Genomic DNA, 20,153 nt, shown 5'->3' with positions numbered 1-20,153 from the left:
GGAGGCGTCCATGTGTACCCCACAGTCAGAGAGGAGAAAGGAAGGAGGAGTGTCGGACCAGAGACTCACCTGCAGCTCATGACAAGAGAGCAGATCTTCCCCTGCAACCCATGGAGGGAGGGGAGAGGAGCTGCAGCTCTTGGGATGATCGCACGTTGGACAGGCCTGTGCAGGGCTGCCTGGCCTGTGAGGGACCTGGCGCTGGAGCAGGAAGGACTGGTGAGGAGCCTGCCTGCCCTGAGGAGAGATAAATAGCAGGAGTCATCAGGACAGGACTGACTGGAACCCCTATTCCCTAACCCCCTGCACCACTCAGTGGACAGGAGGTAAAGACACTGGGATCAGAGCTCTGAGCCCGGGAAGAGGGAAGGGGTGGAAAGACAGTGGTCTTAAAGGGGCCCATCATACTCTGTCCTACTCTGTATTGCTTTCGGTTGGGCATGTTTTCTGTTTGTTATGCTTTTGGTTGGTGGCAGATTAAATTAAGTTTTAGTTTTCTTCCCCAAGCCAAGTAGTCCTTTCTGTCTTGCCCAGAACTGTAAGTGGCAAGTGAGCCCTCCATGTCCTTAGGGGGTTCCAATGGCCCGGGGTTACTCTTCTCTTCCCTCTCTTGTCAGTAGTGGGAGGAGTGAGTGAGCAGCTGTTCCTGGTTCTTTCTTCCTGGCTGGGCCTAAACCAGAACAATTTTAAATTAGAATTTAATAGTAAAGATATAAAAATATTTAATAAGCATCAGTGTATGAAGACTTGAACATCTCTGTTTCATAGATGAGAAATCTAACACACATTGGTGTATCCACAGCAACCACAATGCTGGAAGATGGTGTAATTGCATTGGTGAATGTTGCTAAGCACACAATCTGAATTTGAGATGGAGTAGGCTAGAAATGTGGAACTTGGGCAAAATTATCCCAAGAGATTGGATTTTTTATTAATGTCGACTTTTAGAAAATAGAAATTTAGAAGAAAATTGGGAGGTCCTTAAATAATATACTGGTTATTGACAATCAGTAGTAAAAAGTTTTGTTTAAAAATAAAACCCAAGTGAGGGACGCACACTTACTAGCTGTTTTGTACACATTTAGTCATGCAGGTACATGCACCTACACAGACATGTTTTTATGACATAAATTTTCTGTCCTGACTGTTTATCCTGGAATCTGCCCACTTGAAAAACTTGCTTGCCCTTCATATATTGAAGTTGCTGTAAGTTTCTCAGACGGAGACTGCAATAGAAGAGAAGCTGTTGGTGGAACATGTTCTGTGTAATTTCTCTTCTCCAAGACACAAATGCTTGCTCTTCTATGAGCTAGATTTGTGGAGAGCTAGAGGTGGAGTGGGGAGATTAGGATGTAAAAATAAGCCTTAGGCTTCTGCACAAGTGACTAAAAAATATGTGGTTCAATGAAGATTATCTTTTTAAATTGAGTGGAGAAAGCATGAGTGAAGTATTTAGAAATTGTGAATAAAGATCAAGCTTTAGTGGATTTTGTTATTCATGAAGATTTTGCTTTTTGAGCAGTTATTTTAACTTGCATTAATAGTAGCCAGAATAGCAGGTACATATTAAATTAATTTTTATGTACATTTTTTGTTTTGAAACTTCAGTTACAGCAAAAGGAAAATATGGAAGTACTTTACGTGTTGGATGATTTTAAGTCAGCATTAGATGAGTTTTTGCTTATCAGAACTTTAGTATAACTGCACCTGTTGCAGGGCAACTTGACACTGAGTGCTAATGTACCAGAGCTTAGTAATAGAGCATGCTAGCAACAGTGACTTGATGCATCTAAACAAAAGCCTGATAAGACACTTTACACAGTTGCCCCTGATTCATCAATATGGAGGCTTCTGAGCACTGTGACAGTAGGCATTTCTTAGGTAGAAGCAACCTTCATGTACACAGCCACCTTAATTTTTGAGACATTTGATCACAAGTTTGAAACCAGACTTTTAGAGAGCCCATATTGTTCAAGGATTTGAATGTAAGCTTGTAATTACTTGTTTGGCCACCTACAGAAAACCGTCGCTGTCCTTCTTACCAAAGTTGTAGATTCATGTGGATAGACTGAAAAAATACATAAGAAGATTCCTCATGTGAACATCCAGCTGCAGCTACCCATTCTGACTTTCATGTTATATAGTAAATCTTGAAGAAACAAAAATTTGACATTCTTCTTTTTCAGAATATCTGTCAGGTTAGTGAGGGAAGCTATTCCTTGGTTATTCTCTCATTTTTATTCATGAATCTCAGATTGTTAGCTGCACAATGATTCATTTTCTTGGTTAAGTTAAAAAGTGTTTGTTCTCAGTAAATATGTAGCATAGCAATGTCTTGCTATGAATCCACAGTAGTGTGGATTCAAACCATGTATGCCTGAGGAGGGCCTATATGCAGGGATGTGAATTTTGAATACTGATCATTGTACAGTCTAGGCAAAAAATAACTGCTACCTATGTTAACTGTAATTAAACATTTATCTGAATTCTGCGTTAGCAGACATTATCAACTGAGTGTTTATGTGCTCTGCCTTGCTTTCCTTCCTGCTGTTTCTGGAAATTGTGGTGCTTGGCTTCTGCTGATCTCTCCAGATCACTCAGCGAGGTATACTGCTTTAGGAGGTGAGAAGTCACAGAATCACAGAATGGTAGGGGTTGAAAGGGACCTCTAGAGGTCATTTAGATGACTCGTGTCCAGGCAGGTTTTAAAAACCTACAGAGAAGGTAACACCACACCCTCCCTGGGCAGCCTGTGCCAGGGCTCCCTCACCCTAACAACAGAAAAGTAGTTTTTCCTCATGTTCAAGTGGAACTTCCCGTGTTCCAGCTTATGTCTGCTACCTCTTGTTCTGTCACTGGGCACTGCAGAAAAAAGGCTCATGCCATCCCCCTCACACCTGCCCTTTGGATATTGATAAATTGATCTGCCTTTAGTGTTAATAAGATATCTCCTCAGCCTTCTCTTCTCCAGACTGAACAGCCCGAGGTCACACAGCCTTTCCATGTCACAGAGGCATTCCAGTTCTCTGATCATCTCTGTAGCCTTCTAGCAGGGTCTCTTTAGAACTTCTCTATCTCTCTTGAGCTGTGGAGCCCAGAGTTGGGGAGCTCTGAACTGGATGCAAAGCTCCAGATGAGGTCTTACCAGGGTGGAGTAGAGGAGAAGGAGAACCTCCCTCAATCTGTTGGCCAGATTCTTTATGCATCCCAGAATGCCATTGGCCTTCTTGGTCACAATGACACATTGCTGTCTTATGTTTAATTTATTAAATCAACCAGGACTCCCAGGTGTCTCTCTGCAGAGCTGCTCTCCAGCAGATCAACCCCCAGCCTGTGCTGGTGCATGGGGTCGTTCCTCCCCAGATGCAGGACTCTTTACTTGCCCTTGTTAAAATTCATGATATTCCTCTCTGCCCAGCTCTCCAGCCGGTCAAGATTTCAATGAATGGCAACGCAGCCTTCTGGTGAGTCAGCCAGTCCTCCCATTTTGGTGTCATCAGCCAACTTGCTGAGGATACACTCTGTCCCCTCATCCAGGTCATTGATAAAGATGTTGAACAAGACTTGCCCCAGAACCGATCTCTGTGGAACCCCACTGGCCACAAGTCTCCAAATCGATTCTGTGCCGTTGATGACTACCCTCTGGGCTCTCGATCCACCTCACTGTCCACTCATCTAAACCAGACTGCCTGAGCTTTCCTATGAGGATGTTATGGGAGACAATCTCAACTGAAGTCAAGGTAGATGATATTCACTTCTCCCTCCTCCTCTACCCCACCAATCATGTGATAATGAAAGGCCATCAGGTTGATTAAGCAGTATTTCTCCTTGGTGAATCCTTGTTGACTCCCCTGATAACCATCTGTTCCTTCCTGTGTTTTGAGATGGCATCCAGGATGAGCTGCTTCATCACCTTTCCAGAGATGGAGGTGAGGCTGACTGGCCTGTAGTTTCCTGGCTCCTGCTTCTTGTGTTTTTTGAAGACTGGAGTGACATTTGCCTTCCTCCAGTCCTCAGGCACCTCTACCTGTGCTCCACAACCATTAAAAAATGGATGTTCTTTATCAAAACATCAGTCAGCTCCCTCAGCAGTCATGGGTGCATCCCATCAGGGCGCATGGATTTATGGGTATCCATCTTGCCTAGCAGATCCCCATCCCAATCTTCTTCAACCAATAGAAGGTCCTCCTTCCTCCAGGTTTTCTCTCTATCCTCCTGAGAGTCTGAACCAAAAAAAGGCATTTAGTAACACCAAGTTCCCTGTATTCTCTATCATCAGGGCACCCTCCTTGTTCAGCAGCAGGCTCACATTCTCCCCAGTCTTTCTTTTGCTGCAGATGTACTTGAAGAAGCCCTTCTTTTTCTTTACATCCTTTGCTAGATTCGATTCCAAGAGTGCGTTAGCGTTCCTTATTTCATTCATGCATACTCTGATGACATTCCTATACTCTTCATAAGCAACCAGTCCCTTTTCCCACCTTCCATCAACTTCCTTCTAACATTTCAGTTGTTTCAGAAACCACCTATTCATCCATGCAGACCTCTTACCTACTTTACCTAATTTTAAACTTATGGGGATACACTTTTCTTGGGCTTTGAGGAAGTGGCCCCTGAAGACTGACCAGCTTTCCTTGGCACCTCTACCGTATAGAAACCTAGCTCAGGAGATTCCTTCAAGCTGGTCTTTAAAGTTACCAAAGTCAGCTCTCCAGAAGTCCAGGGTCACAATCCTGCTTGGTGTCCTGCTTTCTGCACACAGGATCCTCATCTCTACCATCTCATGGTCGCTGCAGCCAAGGCTGCCTCCAACTTTCACATCCCTGACCAGACCTTCTTTACTTGTCAGTACAAGGTCCAGCAGGACACACCTCCTTGTTGACTCCTCAACCACCTGTGTCAGGAAGTTGTCCTCAGTGCAGTGTAGAAACCTCCTGGACTATACATGCTTAGCTGTGTAGCTTAGCCAGGAAAGATTAGGGTAATTGAAGTCTCCTAGGAAAACCTGGGCCTGAGAGCATTAGGCAGCTTTCAGCTCTCTGTAGAAGGCCTCATCAACTTCTTCCCAATCAGGTGGACTGTAGTAAACCCATGTTTACCTGCCCCTTAGTCTTCATCTTTAAACATTCAGCCCACTCTTTGTCCCCTCCTAGGCTGAGCTCAATACATTCTAGTGGCTCTCCCTCATAAAGGGCAACTCCACCACCTCACCTCACTGCTCTGCCTTTGATAAATAGTACATAGCTGTTCATGACTGTACTCCATTTATGCGAGCTGTGCCCACTATGTCTCAGTAACTGGTCAGTTACTTCCAAAATGAAGAAGACAATGATGACCTTTAGATATTTTCAAGTATTAGGTGGTTTGTCAAAGCAGGCAATATGAGTCATTGTCTTCTAGATGTCTTTCTGCCTAGTGCTGTAGCCGTAATTATTAAGATTTTAGTTAAAACTTTTAGATAATTTTTTCTCCCCTCATTGTCAAATGTGAAAACTTTGTAGACAAAGAAGTTAGAACTGCTTTTTGAACTAGAGGAATTAAACTACTCATGACATACTCAAAACATAACTGAAGTTTAGCTAAGTGTAGTAAAGTGAAATTTGTAGTTGGCTCTTATTTTTCCCATCAGAAATGAATTGCAAATTTTGAAGGAGAAATAGAATTCAAGTCTGAAAATGTTTTCTGTAACTCTTTTTTCCCTTTCATTTTACCTCGAGTGGAAAATTAGGAACATGTCTGAATGTGCTCAGGTGATTGTGAAATAAGGTTAAATTATTGTGTTTTTTTTCCACAGAGCTCTTTTTAAGAGGATTGCTACGTTATGTCTTGTCAATGTTGATTTCCTATTATATTCCCATTAAAAATAATGTTCTACCACATGCCAGTTTCTGAGAACGCTAGTTGTAAATTAACTTACAGAAGAGATGATGGGAAACTTTGCTGAATTGCTCTTCCAAATTTGCATTGCAAATAAAGAGATCCATTATTAATAATTGAATCAATTTTTAAAATATTAATTGCTTCCTTACCATGTGAGAATAACAAATCCACATCCATCTATAAAAGTCACAGGTGCTCTTGATTCTGTTCCATACTTTTTCAGCTAATTATTTTTTACAATGTTTCTTAAAGAAATAGTTGATTTTAGAAAACGTTTTATACTTTTGTGATTCTTTTTTTGACAATGATATTTTTCTGCTTATTGAAATGTAATTAACTGTTTTATTTTAGGCAAATATATGAACAAATGTAAAGTAGGCATATAGGCAAATAACTTAAAAGAAGCACACTTTTCTGAATTTTAGGAGCTAAATAAAATGATTATCAAGTTAGTAAAGCTGAAATCAGACCTGTGTCTTTAGAAGCTGGTTGTATCTGGCTTTCTAGGAAGTCAGCTGATACATTATAACCACTTATATAAAAATGATTTCTGGCAAGCCTTAAGTGAACATATTGCTTATGACTGGAGTCTCCTCACCGTAGTGGTGAGGAGCTATTTTTAAGGACGATATAATTGTCCTGTACAATCTACATTTTCACTTTGTGTGGAGAAAAAAAAAAAGTCTTCTTGGCTTTGTAATTGCAAAGATATTTTAGTAAATACAAATTGGATGAAACCTCAGATTGATGTCTTTTTCATGCTGAAGAAAATAGCTCTGAGGGATACATACATAAATGACTCCACAGTGGGATTTTAACACTTGTGATATTTTTGGTGTGAACATTGTACTGTTTCATATCTTATTATAGCAGAAATGGAAAGGAATATATGTTGTTGTCAGTGCAAGTCTACATACTGTGAGTGAGTTGGGGTAAAGCAAGCGTGTTTTGTCAGTCATTACTGGAAGATGCAGTGGAGAGGTACAGACCCAGTGTTGTGTATTTCCTGAATTAACTGAATCGTATACTTCGATGAAATCAGTAGTACTTTTCCTGAAATAAATTCTTGCATTATCATAGCAGTTTAAGATATTTAGGATGACTCCATGGAAAGACTGCACATAGTCAAATATATTCCTACGTTGTAAGTAGAGTCCAGTTCTTCCTTAGCAAAAAATGCAGAACAATTTCAAGCTATGGTTTTGGAAGGTCTCTTTCTTGTGGATTAGCCTTCAGTTTCCATGAAAATCATCCATTTGCCTGTTCTAACTATGAAGTAAAAGAGGTTTAAGAAAAAGGCAAGCTATTTCCATGCTTTCAGAAATATCTAAATTTTTTTTGGTCCTTTCAAAGCCATGATAATCACTAATGCAATCCATGAGATTACCATTTTAAAAAAGAGGGTTAAAAATTTCAAATGTGAGATTGTGCAAAATAGATTCAAGAATCTTAGATCCTTTGTACTTCATAGTGTAGGGTTATCTACAATATATGACATTGAAAGGAGAGAGAGAAAGACTTGCACTGCTTTTCGCAGTTTCTAGCAACATTTATCTCTGTATTTTATCCTCTGGCTTGCTATGCTACACTGTCAGTCCTGATAGGTGATAAAGAATAAGAAGTCCGACTAATAATGTGAGTTAATATTGATTGCAAGACCATGAGTGTAGACCATGCCTTTGAATTTAAAGGTGATCGTATGCTTTTGACACCCATGGCTCTGCTCAATTACTCTACTTATGTCATAGCCATTGTACTAACACAGTCTTATAGCTGTTCTTGCTCTATAGTGAGTGCTTGCAACACCTGAGGTGATCAAGAGTTTTATACATGGCAATATAACCACCATGCTGTGAAATACAGGAATATTACACTGGTAATATAAGGTATGTGTGTACTATAGAACTGATTAAATGTGCTGGCTTCCAGTATATGTAAACTTTTGATAAGAGGGGACCCAGGCTAGTTCACTTTGAAAATGCCCAAAACACTCCTCTCACTCAGACTCTCCTGTCAACTGTTAGCTATAAAGAGATCATAGAATGGTAGGGGTTTGAAGGGACCTTTTAGAGATCATCTAGTCCAACCCCCCTGCAGAAGCAGGATCACCTAGATCAGGTCGCACAGGAGCATGTCCAGGCAGGTCTTGAAGACCTCCAAGAAAGGAGATGCCACACCTTCCCTGGGCAGCTTATGCCAGGGCTCCCTCACCCTCACAGTGAAATAGTTTTTTCTTACATTTAAATGGAACTTTTTGCGTTCCATCTTCATCTCATTATCCCTTGTCCTGTTGCTAGATACAATAGAAAAAATGATGTCCCAACCTCCTGACACACACCATTTAGATACTTATTAATGAGATCCACTCACAGTCTCCTCTTCCCTAGACTAAACAGTCCCAGGTCTTGCAGCATTTCGTCATAAGGAAGATGCTTCAGTCCGCTGATCATCTTGATGGCTCTGCACTGGACTCTCTCCAGAAGTTCCCTGTCCCTCAGAGAAATCTAAGAAGTTAATGAACTAATGGTATATTCTTCACTGTCTAATTGATAGAGGTGTTGTCAAAAATCCCTTAAAATTCATCATTTCTCTGCAGCTGGACAGAGTTACCAAGACTAAGTCTTATGTTTTAAGTATGCAAGCATGTGCAAACACACGCAAGTTTTGTTGGGTACTTGACTTTGGTTTACAAAACAAACTCTGACCATGAAAGAAACAGCCTACCAACTTCTCTGGCTCACAGAAGATGAAACACCTTGCATATGCACAGAATTTGTTATCAGTTAGCCACATTTATGGATAAGTCTTTCCTTTTTGTAAGCTGTTAAGACTTTATTCATAGAAAATTCTTAGAGGAGAAAAATGAACAGAACACAGCTGAGTCTGATATCAGCATACAGCCAGAAAGGGGTTGCCTTGCAGATATTCTGTTCTGTTGAACAACTGATTTCCAACATTAGATTCTCACCAATGAACATGTATCATTACCTTTTGTTGAAAAAGTGCAATTTGTAAATGTGGGTTGTTTTTTTTGTGGAGGGAATGTGTGGTGGTGTGTGCAGCTTCTTTTTCCAGTTTTCTAAAATTAATGTTGTTTTTTTCTTAATCGAAACTTCAAGTCTGCCTTCTGGCATGCTTTTCTAGGGGTAAAATCATTCCAACTCCAGCAATAAACTAGATGTTTTGCAAAACAGTATTCTGAAGATATGCAAGTATCATATTCAAGTTTTGATACCTTACCATCTCCATCAGGGAACATTATAGAAAGATGTATCAGTAAATTAAGTGATAGTGTGTTCATGCTTACATTCCAACTGACTTTAAGCAGAAAAAGTATTTGACACAAAATCTAAAATCTGAAATATGTTGCAGAAGGATGCTGAATGTGCTGTCATTAATTTTGACTCCAACTCGTATTATCCTGGTTCAGTCCTTGCTGAATTTGCTTCCCAATTGTTTAGAGTTGTTCTAACCACTTATTTTGGATGTGGCTGGTTCACTGTAGAAATAAAAATACCTGGAAGAGGAATGAGTAGTTGCATATGCCTTACGCTGCAATTAACAAAATACTTCTTTTCCATCTGCACTGAATTATTATTATATTAATAATTCCATCACCTTTTTACTTTGTTGGCAATGTGGTGTATATCTTTTGCACAGCTGAATATAGTGTTAAGAAGGAAGTAGAACTGAAAAAGTCACTGCTTAGACTGTATTTAATCATATATAGCCCCACAAAGTCATGTCAAAACTGCAGCTAATCATCAGCCTGGTTCCTGTTTCCTGGGTACGTGGTTAGTCAGCTTATGTGAATATCATATGTCAGTTCAAATGGAGATATGGTTGAAAGTCATGAAGAACACAAGAAACATAACTTTCCTTTCAGAAAATGTGTCTATAAATACATATTTTATAAGCAAATGCAAAAAGCAGGTATGGAGCTTTTCTGAAATGTAGCTGAAGACTGGACAGTAATATGCTAAAGTGAACACAGAAAAAATTAATTCTAGTTTTTTATGTCTTTCTTCATGTTGTGATTTAAGATTTTCTATAGTTTCTCTTCAAGCTCAGCTTACTAGGGGGGATTGTTTGGTGGTTGTTATTGTTTGTTTAATTATTTGTTATAGTGTTTGTTTGGTGTGGTGGTTTGTTTTTTGTTTTGTTTTGTTTTTTGATTGAGAAAGTGAAAAAGCAAAACAAAAAATCAAAATTACATAAGTCAGAATGTGTGATTTGAAGTATAGTTTATGGATGAATGACTAAAGGACCAGCTGCAAAAAAAACCCCCACAAAGCAGATAAAAGAGACCTAGAATATTGCAGGTTGAATTTTAATTTTAAGATGGAGGCAATCAAATCCCTCATCTGCATATTGTAGTATACTTTTACTCAAATCTCTTTGAATTATAATTTCTCAATAAATTCAAACCATGTAATTGTTCACCAGTTAATGTTGAATTGGAAAAAACAATCTTTGTCTTAGTAAGCAGGAAAGAGAAACAAATTCCAAGGTAGAAATACAAGTATTACAGTGAAAAAGTGTCAATTGTTTAAAGGCTGTGGTGATGAGTACTTTCTTAGCTACGCAACAGCAGAATTTATTGAATGGAAGATTTTCATCTTCTCTGTGTTAATTTGCTTATGGACCAGCGCAGCATTTATATCTTACTGAATTATTACTGTTCAGTGTAGCTTTGTAAATGTTATTGTTTCATAATAGGAACGAGAAGTGTTTGAGTTGGAAGGATGCTGGGTTTTTTTGACATCTTGGCTTACAGCTTTTAAAAAGATGATTTATGTGGAAGATGTGGCAGCCAACATCTGAATGAACAAATTTTCCGAACTACTGTTCAAATGTTATTTGCCATTCTCACTTATTTTTCTTTACTTTTTGGCTCACAGTTTTATTGTGATTTTGGAAGCCTGGTAACTTCTGAGCAATAAAAATCACAATTCTAATTCTATTTAGAAGTAACATGACTGAAATGGAGAACTGTAAGCAACAGAATCCAATTGATTTTTTTTTTTTTGATAACTTGGTGCTCTCAATGACATAGCTGGTATGCAAACTTCCTAAAAGTCTCAAGCAAATTCTAATATCAAAATAACTGGTTTCAGCTACAGTAAAAAACAGCAGCCATTGATTGCTTTTGTCGAAAGTGTTGATCAGGAGAGAGTTGGGTAGGTTACATGGTATTTCTGTAAATAAAAACCAGTGGTATTGTATGGGAATATAGGGAAATACCCATGTTTCATAAAGATCAATTTTCCTTGGTAAGAAATTTTGCATTACTTCATTTTACACTATTACTGAGCGTTGTGCATTTTATCCTGGTGAAAATTTCATTCTGGCACGCTGCACATGCAGCAGGCAATCACCCCTGCATGTACTTGGTAGACTTTATGTGTGGTATGTTTCATTGCTTAATTAAATGTTTCTAGATAATTGTTAACAATTTTCTACAATTATTTTTAGCTTTAGATCCGGCTAAAGATCCATGTTTAAAGATGAAATGTAGTCGCCATAAAGTCTGTGTTGCACAGGATCAACAAACTGCTGTTTGCATTAGTCACCGAAGGCTTACACACAGGTAAATATAGACTTTTTTAGTAGTGTTTGTGACTGAATGTGAACTGTAAATACACTATAATTGGTTTAGTAATGTAACAACATAAGAGCAGTGTAGGAGTGGATTTTAGAAGTAATTGTGTATGCATAATTTGATTAGAATGTTTAATATTTGATTTTTTTTTGATAGGCTGGTAAACTGGAGAGTGTACATATTTAACTATTGCAAGCTTCTGGTAGAAATTCATTTAAGGCAATATCTTCTGTTCCAGTAGCAAATGACTGTAAAGGTTATAATATCCTGCTGCTGTACATTACCTTGACTTCATCACTTCTTATATGAAGCTGGAGAACTCCAAACTGCCTGTTAAAGTGTAGGTAACAACCTGTTACAGTGTAAAGTAGTTGCCTTCTTTTTTCCTTTCTGTTTTCTCTTCTTCTGTGCCTTACAATTTTCTTTACATTGTGGACTGGTCAAAAGGAAGGAACAAATATATAATAAAGTTATTCCAGAATCCAAAAGTAGATTATTTTTATTCTTCCTTTTTTTTTAGAACAGTTCTAGATGCTCTATTTATGTATGTCTTGGAATGGCAAATTATTAATGTACTTCTGTGTCTGTATGTGGGGCAAAATATCTAGGAACCTGAACCATACACTTAGCTGAGTCGTGATACTGTTGTTTACTGAGGAGATGGAGACAAGTCGCATTTTTTTACTTTGGATTGATGGTTTCATTTTTTGTTTTGCATTTCATTGTAGGGAAACAGCATAATAGAAAGGCTAGACTTCAATAACTTGATTGAAATAAGTGTTTATTAAAGTACTGTGCCAGGCTGAAAAAAGCTAACGAAAATAAGATACTTTCTTGTCTGAGGTAAGAGGATCATTTAGGACTTCTTAGAGAGCCAGTACAGTTTTATGAATGATGGAAGGAATGTTCTTCTGAGAGTGTAGTTAAGTTGAATAAATACACCCATCTGTAGCTTTTCAAGCAAGCAAGATAGTACATAGTGAAAGGAAAAGTTTAAACGATTCTTGCAGTTAATTTACAAAAAGGTATATTTAATCTGTTGGTAATAAATTTTTACAAAATTTTCTCACACTGATTTACCCTTTGTCTCCATGTTTGTGTATGGGGCATTCTTGAAGACTGGGTAATTTGAATATGATGGTAAATTTATGGGGGTTTTTTCAAGGAAAAGATGGTTGAGGATGTCTTCCTGGAAAAACAGTTGAGACTCTTTTCATGGATTACTGGGAACTCTTAATAAAGAACTTAAATATCAATTTCCACTTGGACATTCTGTGTAGTTCCAGAGGTTATTCCCAAGACTCTAGCACAGCAAAAGTAGTTTTAAGCATTTGAGTTGATACAGTGGCAAAGACTATCCTCAAGAGACTGTCAGGGAACAGGATACCCTGCATACCTCTGAGAGATAAAACATTAGTGGGGACCTTTGAGCTACTCCAAGGAAAGAAGCATAGTTAAACCAAAATAGAATATTTAATTCTCTGTATTAGTAGCAGTATTTCCAAGCAACTGGACTACCTTGTTCATAAATTTCTGTATATAAATTCTGTCAAATTTTGAGGTTATAGTATAGACAAAGAGTTTACTAGTCAAGGCTGATAATTATCTCAGAGAAATCAAAATAATAATTTATTTTGTTATGAAAATTGACTAGCAGAAAAAACGCTTAGGCATGGACATTCTGTTTTTCAGTCCATGCTATCCCATGTGTCCTCTGTACATTACAATTTCCAGACTGTTGTAGCTCTGTATAGATTACTGAGGATGCCTCAGTACCACACAGTGAAGCATGTGATCAATATATATCCCAGCCATCTCTAAGGCTGTTAGTGACGTGATATGACGTGGTTCCAACAAGATTAATCGATGTGACAGAACACTCTACTGACTTTATGATTCTACCTGTGCTTTCAGATGTATTCAACATTAGCTTGAGGATTTTAGTACTGTGCTCTTGCTGAAATGTACTTGCCTTTGTGTGGTTTCAAAAACCAGCTATTGCATTTCAGTGTCCTGTTCACTGTGGGTCAAGCAAGTGTATGATTTTTCTTTTTTTTCAGTTGCCATAGCAGCAGAGATCATAGTTTCCCCTCAGTCTTAAGGTACTGCACACAAGGCTCATCTTTTCTGGGAGACTGCCAAGATGGCAAGTCCTCTTCTAGCATGCTACTGCAGTGCCGCAGCATCCTGATGCAAGAGCTGCCTTTGTGTACTGTCCTGGAAAGAGCAAAAAATATTTGACAAAAGGATGGGTCATTGATTGTGAGAGTAGTTTGGAGTACCAGAGTTTTAGAAAGTGTGGGGGCATGCTTAAAGGTTCCCGATTTTTGTTGGTAGCAGATGATTACATTTGTGCTTCTTCTGGCTGTAACTGTGTTGAAAGCTATGTTCTGTGTGATATGCTCTTATCTGTGTCCTATGAAAGAAAGAGGAAATATTTCAAGAGAGGACAACATGCAGGATATATATAAATGTTATTTATTCAAGTACTTCCAAACGGGTTACTGTAGGAAGGGTGTAGCTACACTAGAATGCATGCTAAAAAATAATTCACAGTCTGGTGTAAAATATAATTTTTCATTGATTGTTTGAAACTCTGAAGATTGATGTCCTTTTTTTTTGCCTAAATGGTGTTTTACCATCCCTTTGTGCCTTCCAATTTATTTTTATTGGTTAAGTGATAGGCTTTATGGGGAAGAAAACCCTGTAAAGTGTCTGTGGTGCAATAATGAAATGCTTTTGAGTATATCTCATTCAGTTATGAGTACAACTTGCAGCATATTGGAATACTGTGTTGCCAATACAGTGATGCAATAACGTGAATGTTATAGTGACAAGCGGATATTCATCATACTAACAAAAATTTGTCTACTCGTTTTAGTTTTCAGTCATTTCACTTTCAGGAGATTTAATTATTTGAATCTGCAGTACTGAGACTCTCTGGCAACCATGTGTTCACCCCTGTGAGCCTGAGGAAGAGGAAAAAAGTTATGAAAATGTTTATCCATAAGAGAATTGGACAGGAAGTAAAAAGGGATGAGTCAAAGGAGGAGGGCTGTAGGTGGTAATGGATATTTCAGCATACCTGAAATGAAATATGTACTCTTTATATACAGACAGCAACAGGTGGTAAAGATTAATCCTTAAACCTTCACGTACTTGGATTTGCTGCATTGAGCAAAGAAAGAATTTGTGGTGACACCAACAGCATGTGAGAACTCATCAAGGCCATGGAAAGCTCGTAGATAACCAGGCTCAGAAAAGTTAAAAAGTTAGTCCAGCAATTAGCTATCATAGTTTTCAGGTCCTGATAAACAGTCTATTAACTTCATCATAGATTTGAAATAGACAATTATAATATGAAGTGACACATCACGTAATTTGCTCTAAGAATAACATTCTGTGAGTCATAGGCTACAGTACTAAACTAAGGAGTGTATAGGTGAGGTTCTAAGCAACCAGATTAGATGCATGTGAAGAGCAGAACTCTAGGAAACTTGAGAAAATGGAGCACGTTTGTCACCCAGCAGAGAATTCTAATGTAAACATGGAATAATGCTGGTGGTTTCAGTTGGATTACTTTTACTGGAATTCTTTTTAATACTGTATATTTGTAAAAACAAAATATTCCAGCCTAATGCTTAAAGATTGAGAAGGGTGGGAGGTGGAAAAGCATTTATCTGCTTCAAACATTTCTCTTTCTCATCTCAAACCACCTGCAGGAGATCATTTACAAATGAGATCAACTCAGTTGAGATCCAGTCATTACATGGTCAATTCCAAGACTCAACTGCTTATTGCAAGAAACAGATGATCATTTGATTACTGGCATTTAGAAATATGTTTTGTGTATAAGCTCTGAAAATGAGGAAACTGCAAGACAGTTTTGTGCCAAAAATTATGTTCCAAGTAAATCTGAGTGTTTTTTGACAGTAGAACCTAGTGACTAATCTTGTACTTACTGATTGAACCTAGTGGACTGTGATAAACGACTCTTTGTTCTTCCAGAAGTTAAAAAAAATTACTGTGATAAAATGTATTGGATACATTAAATTAATGAATGGACACATTAAATTACTCAATGTGTTAAATGTATGTACAGTTTTTCTAGGTAAATGTAGATCTGTCTGTTCTTTGAATTCCCCACCACAGATTATGTCCCTTGTCCCTATTGTGTTATGGTTTTTATGGGTTTGTTTTTGTAAAGTGTGCAGATCAACACAACAGTTTCCTGCCACTGGAGAAACAGATTGCACTTTTCTCTGCCATGTTAAATCCATAGCATGTTAAAGATCGGATTGAAATGTTTAAAGTCTGACAGTTATTGCTCGTGTGAAGGACGTCGGACTTTCTTTTTCTTTCTATTGGATTTCTGGTCCTCTGCAATCATTTATTCTTAGATTTCAGAGGAGAAGGCAATTAAAACACAATTCAGGTGTTCTGGATCCAGTTTTTATTTCACATATTAATGTACGGGAAATCTCCAGGAAATTACTTAGAAATAAGAGATCATTCCTTTTGTGATGCTACTTTTTTGCAGGATCCCTGCAGATTATGCCTTACATTCAATTACAGTCTCTTCTTTGTGTTGTTTTTGTAGTGTTTTGTCATCTTTTTTATGGTAGCAGCCTACATGTATGTCATTTTAATAATGTAAGGAATGTGTTCCTAAGAGGAACAGAATTGGCTTGTTGTAGAGGTGCTCAGCTTTTTGAATTTTCTTTATGAGAAACTGATTTGTAAAAAATTATTACGTAAGCAATAGATTCTGTTGATACTAGCAATTCTAAAAAAAAAAAAAGCCATTTTGTTGAAGTAAATGTTAAGATGGTAGTGCTGGCTTAGTTGTAGTAAAAGTATTTCAGTTACCAGCATGATTAACCAGGAAAATGACAAGAATTCACTAGTCATGGATAGAGGGTCATAACAAATAAGCATTTAACTAAGTTAAAACAAAGAAACAAAAAAATACAATTGCTCTTTTTACAATTGCTCCCCAAGGCAGGTTCCAGAGAAGTGTGAAGACTGGACCTCTGTAAAATGTGAAGCTGGGTAAGACATGAACAGTATAGAGAGGCTAATGATACAGAATTCACTATTTTAAGAATAAAGGAAATTGTGCTGGGTGCCCTCTGGGTAAAATGCTTCCTGTGATGTTTCTTAAGAGTTCTGTGAAATTAAGTTAGGTTTAGTGAATTGTATTCTCTGTCCCTAAACTTATATGGAGTAGAACCAGAATTTAGGGATTAACAAATTTTTTAATATTTCTGCCCTTGGGTGCAGTCTTCAAGTTACCACAATTTGACCATTAAGACATTACTTTATTATAGACTCACAGAATCTGACAGTGGTAAAAATGTTATATTACTGATTCAATCTAATTTACTAAGGTTTAGTAGTTGGGTAGTTTGATGGATTCTGTGGTAGCATTTAATCTTATTATAACTTCCTTTAGGCTTTTGAGTTACATGACATTTCCAAATGCTGATTCGATTAAAATCATTGGTCATCTAGTCCATTATCTTAACTTGGACTTCTGCCCTCTTGAAGTGTTTTTGAAGAATGTGGAAAACCAGTTTAAGTTATTTTTTGTATAAGCTTGATTATCAGAAGTTCTTCCTTGGCTGTCTTCACCTTAGTATTATAACGTGAGGAAAGTATTCCATCTCAGCTTTGAAGTGATGAGTGTTGTACCCTGAAGCATGAGGAGGATTAACCTTTTGCTGTTCTGAATAACATGACAGAAGCCCAGAATAATTTTAAAGTTCTGCAGAGTGTGACACTGATATCACTGTGCAAGCAGACTGGGATCTCTTCTGTTTCCATGCTGTGGGTGCTTCATAGCTGAGATTATTTTCCGTGGGAGGCCTATTTGATAAGAAAAATGCACATTCATACATACATGCATATAAATATGTACACATATATGTTTATTTTTTGTTAATGTCATATGGATGCATGTAGCCTGAGTTTCCAAAATATCATGCTTTGGAATTTGAGGTATTTTACTATCACTCTCATTTTACAATAAAACAAAGAGGAATTTCGATTTAGACATGCTGCTACTATTTTTTTTTAAATGAAAAGAAACAAAAGCCATAGTTGCAAGTCTGTGGTAGTATTAAGCAGTCTGTTGGAACTGATGTGGAAGATGCTCTACTTGTTTCTAATCAAATAGAGCCTTGCTGTCATTTGATTTTTTTTTAAAAAAAGGAAAAATTTTGGGGAAGAAGGGGTGGTGTCACTTTGTAGCTTTTCGGTATATTTGAGTGCTGCAGCATTTTATTAACATTTAAAAAAACCCAAAACAACTTGGGAAAAACTGAAGCAAAACAAAGGATTTTCTTTGGACAGCTTGTGTGGAAGTTGCAAACACAACTATTTAGGATGTCATCATTTCACATTATAATGCTGCTGAAGAAGGCCAGCTGGTGCAGTTAAGTCCCTTATTGGAAATTTTAGTCTGATTCATTATTCTGATTTGTAGTTGCACACAGAAACACTTAATCATTCTTATGCTCCAAGCTCTATTGAATCTACTGAAGGCTTTCTGGTTTTTTGCATAATTTGTGCTGCCAGTCTGCCAACTTGGCAGTGTTTCAAGCTTGTTGCATTATCTGAGTGTATTTGCACAGGAAGTGATGCCGCACATAGGCTGAATTTACAGTAATTCTTTTGTAATAGGCTAACGAGCAACACTACTTCATTCACAATACTAACATTATATAGCTTTGATTAGTCCAATTATTGTGTAACTATGCCATTGTGATCATACTTACACTCTACAAAGTACTGAAAAGGAAATTTGCTCAGCCATAGCTTAATTGATCTTGTTGAGAAAATAATCTGGACTTTTACAAGCTTAAAATAGAGGTGAAAATGTGACTATTTTTGAGATTTTTATATGCTATGCAATTTAATTCATTAAAAGAAAAAAATCAAAACTTCTTTTTGTCTAGCTGTTTCATTGCATTGGGAAGGAAAAAAAGGTGCCTAACACTGTGCAGCGTAAGTTTTGCCTATGTTGTGAGGGCCTATTCTTCCCTTTTTGTGCTTGTGTTTCTTCCACTCATTTTAGTGGAAGTTATGGATACACAGCTAGAGGGAAAAAAGCATCCTCAAATGGAATATATTCTCTCTGTAAGTAACTTCTGCTGACACTAATGGAAGATACATACATACATTGCAAGAATGTACATTGCAGTATCAATGTTGTCCATGTCAGTCTTACTATTTATTAAAATTGCAACTTAGCTATATAATATTTATTCTTTTTTGCAACCAAGCTTCAAAATCAAAATTGTTGTCCTTAAGAAAAAAACACAAAACTATTTCCCTTCACCCCAGCCTGTGTCTGTTGAAATTTTAAATGGAACTTTTTAAGGTTTTAAAGATACTAGGTTTTTTCCTGGTATGTAGTATGTGTTTATTAGATCAAAGGAAACTTGAAATAAGGAAGACCTAAACAAAACTTCCCTATTCTTTTTATCAGCAGAACAGGCATTTCCCACTGTACTTTTCCTATTTGAAATCCATGATACACCTGTTTTTAAGGAAAATATGGAAACCATGCAAATGGATTTCAGTTAATTTAGTAAATCCTAGATCTTCTCATGTTTTACCTGCTTCAATATTCTTGTTGAAATTCTCAGTGACCTGTAGGAACAAGAGAGTGCGCTCTGTAATCAATTGAAATTCTGAGTTTTTTAGTGATCATGAGTCTTGTACTTTCCACTCTACAATGAATGTTTTTCATGAAAATGGATCCCAGCTTGCCATATTTCTCTTGATGACACTGGTTGAAGGCACGCTCAGTAGTACCACCTCCTAAAAGGCACTAGGTTAGGACACTTCTATTAAAAAACTAAAACAAAGAAAAGAATTAGGAAATATGATGTCTGATCTAGGAGAACATTGCTATTAGAATGTACAACTCTAAGAAAGACAAATGATGAAGGTGATTTCTGTGTCTTGAATTATGAAGTCCATAGGTTGTAGTCCATAGCAATAAAATTCACTGTGGACTATTCTCTAAATACTGAAATTTTATAGCATGAGGTTCAAGAAGGCCAAGTGCTGTGTCCTGCACTCGGACCACAACAACCCATGCAATGCTACAGGCTTGGGGCAGAGTGACTTGAGATTTATCTTGCAGAAAAGGACCTGGGGGTGTCAATCGATAACTGTCTGGATGTGAGCCAGCAGTGTGCCCAGGTGGCCAAGAAGGCCAATAGCATCCTGGCCTGTATCAAAAATAGTATGACCAGCAGGATCAAGGAGGTGATTGTTCCCCTGTACTCAGTGCTGGTGAGGCCGCACCTCGAATACTGTGTCCAGTTCTGGACCCCTCACTACAGCAAGGAAATTGAGGTTCTGGAGCTTGTCCAGAGGTGAGCAACAAAGTTAGTGAAGAGGGGTAGCTGAGGGAGCTGGATATGTTTAGCCTAGAGAAGAGGAGACTAAGAGGAGGTATGATCACTCTCTACAACTACCTGAAGGAGAGTTGTAGTGAGCTGGGGTCGATCTCTTCTCTCCAGTAACAAATAATAGAAGATCAGGAAATGGGTTTAAGTTGCATCATGGGAGGTTTAGATTAGATGTTAGGAAGAACATTTTCACTGGGAGAGTTATTAAGCATTGGAATGGGCTGCCCAGGGAGATGGTGGAATCACCA

General features: G+C 37.8%; 1 protein-coding gene across 1 annotated transcript in view; it reads left to right on the top strand.

Moving 5' to 3' along the window:
- SPOCK3 (SPARC (osteonectin), cwcv and kazal like domains proteoglycan 3) overlaps positions 1-20,153 on the top strand; it is a 196,026-nt gene that overhangs the window by 77,288 nt on the left and 98,585 nt on the right. Inside the window, exon 4 of the mRNA XM_061992882.1 lies at positions 11,353-11,467. Coding sequence (XP_061848866.1) covers positions 11,353-11,467 — 115 coding nt within the window. The remainder of the gene's footprint in view (positions 1-11,352; positions 11,468-20,153) is intronic.

Source organism: Colius striatus, chromosome 3 (assembly GCF_028858725.1).
Source record: "Colius striatus isolate bColStr4 chromosome 3, bColStr4.1.hap1, whole genome shotgun sequence".
Taxonomy (NCBI): Eukaryota; Metazoa; Chordata; class Aves; order Coliiformes; family Coliidae; genus Colius; species Colius striatus.
Note: the sequence above shows the minus strand (reverse complement) of the source record. Positions and strands in the feature narration are given on the sequence as shown.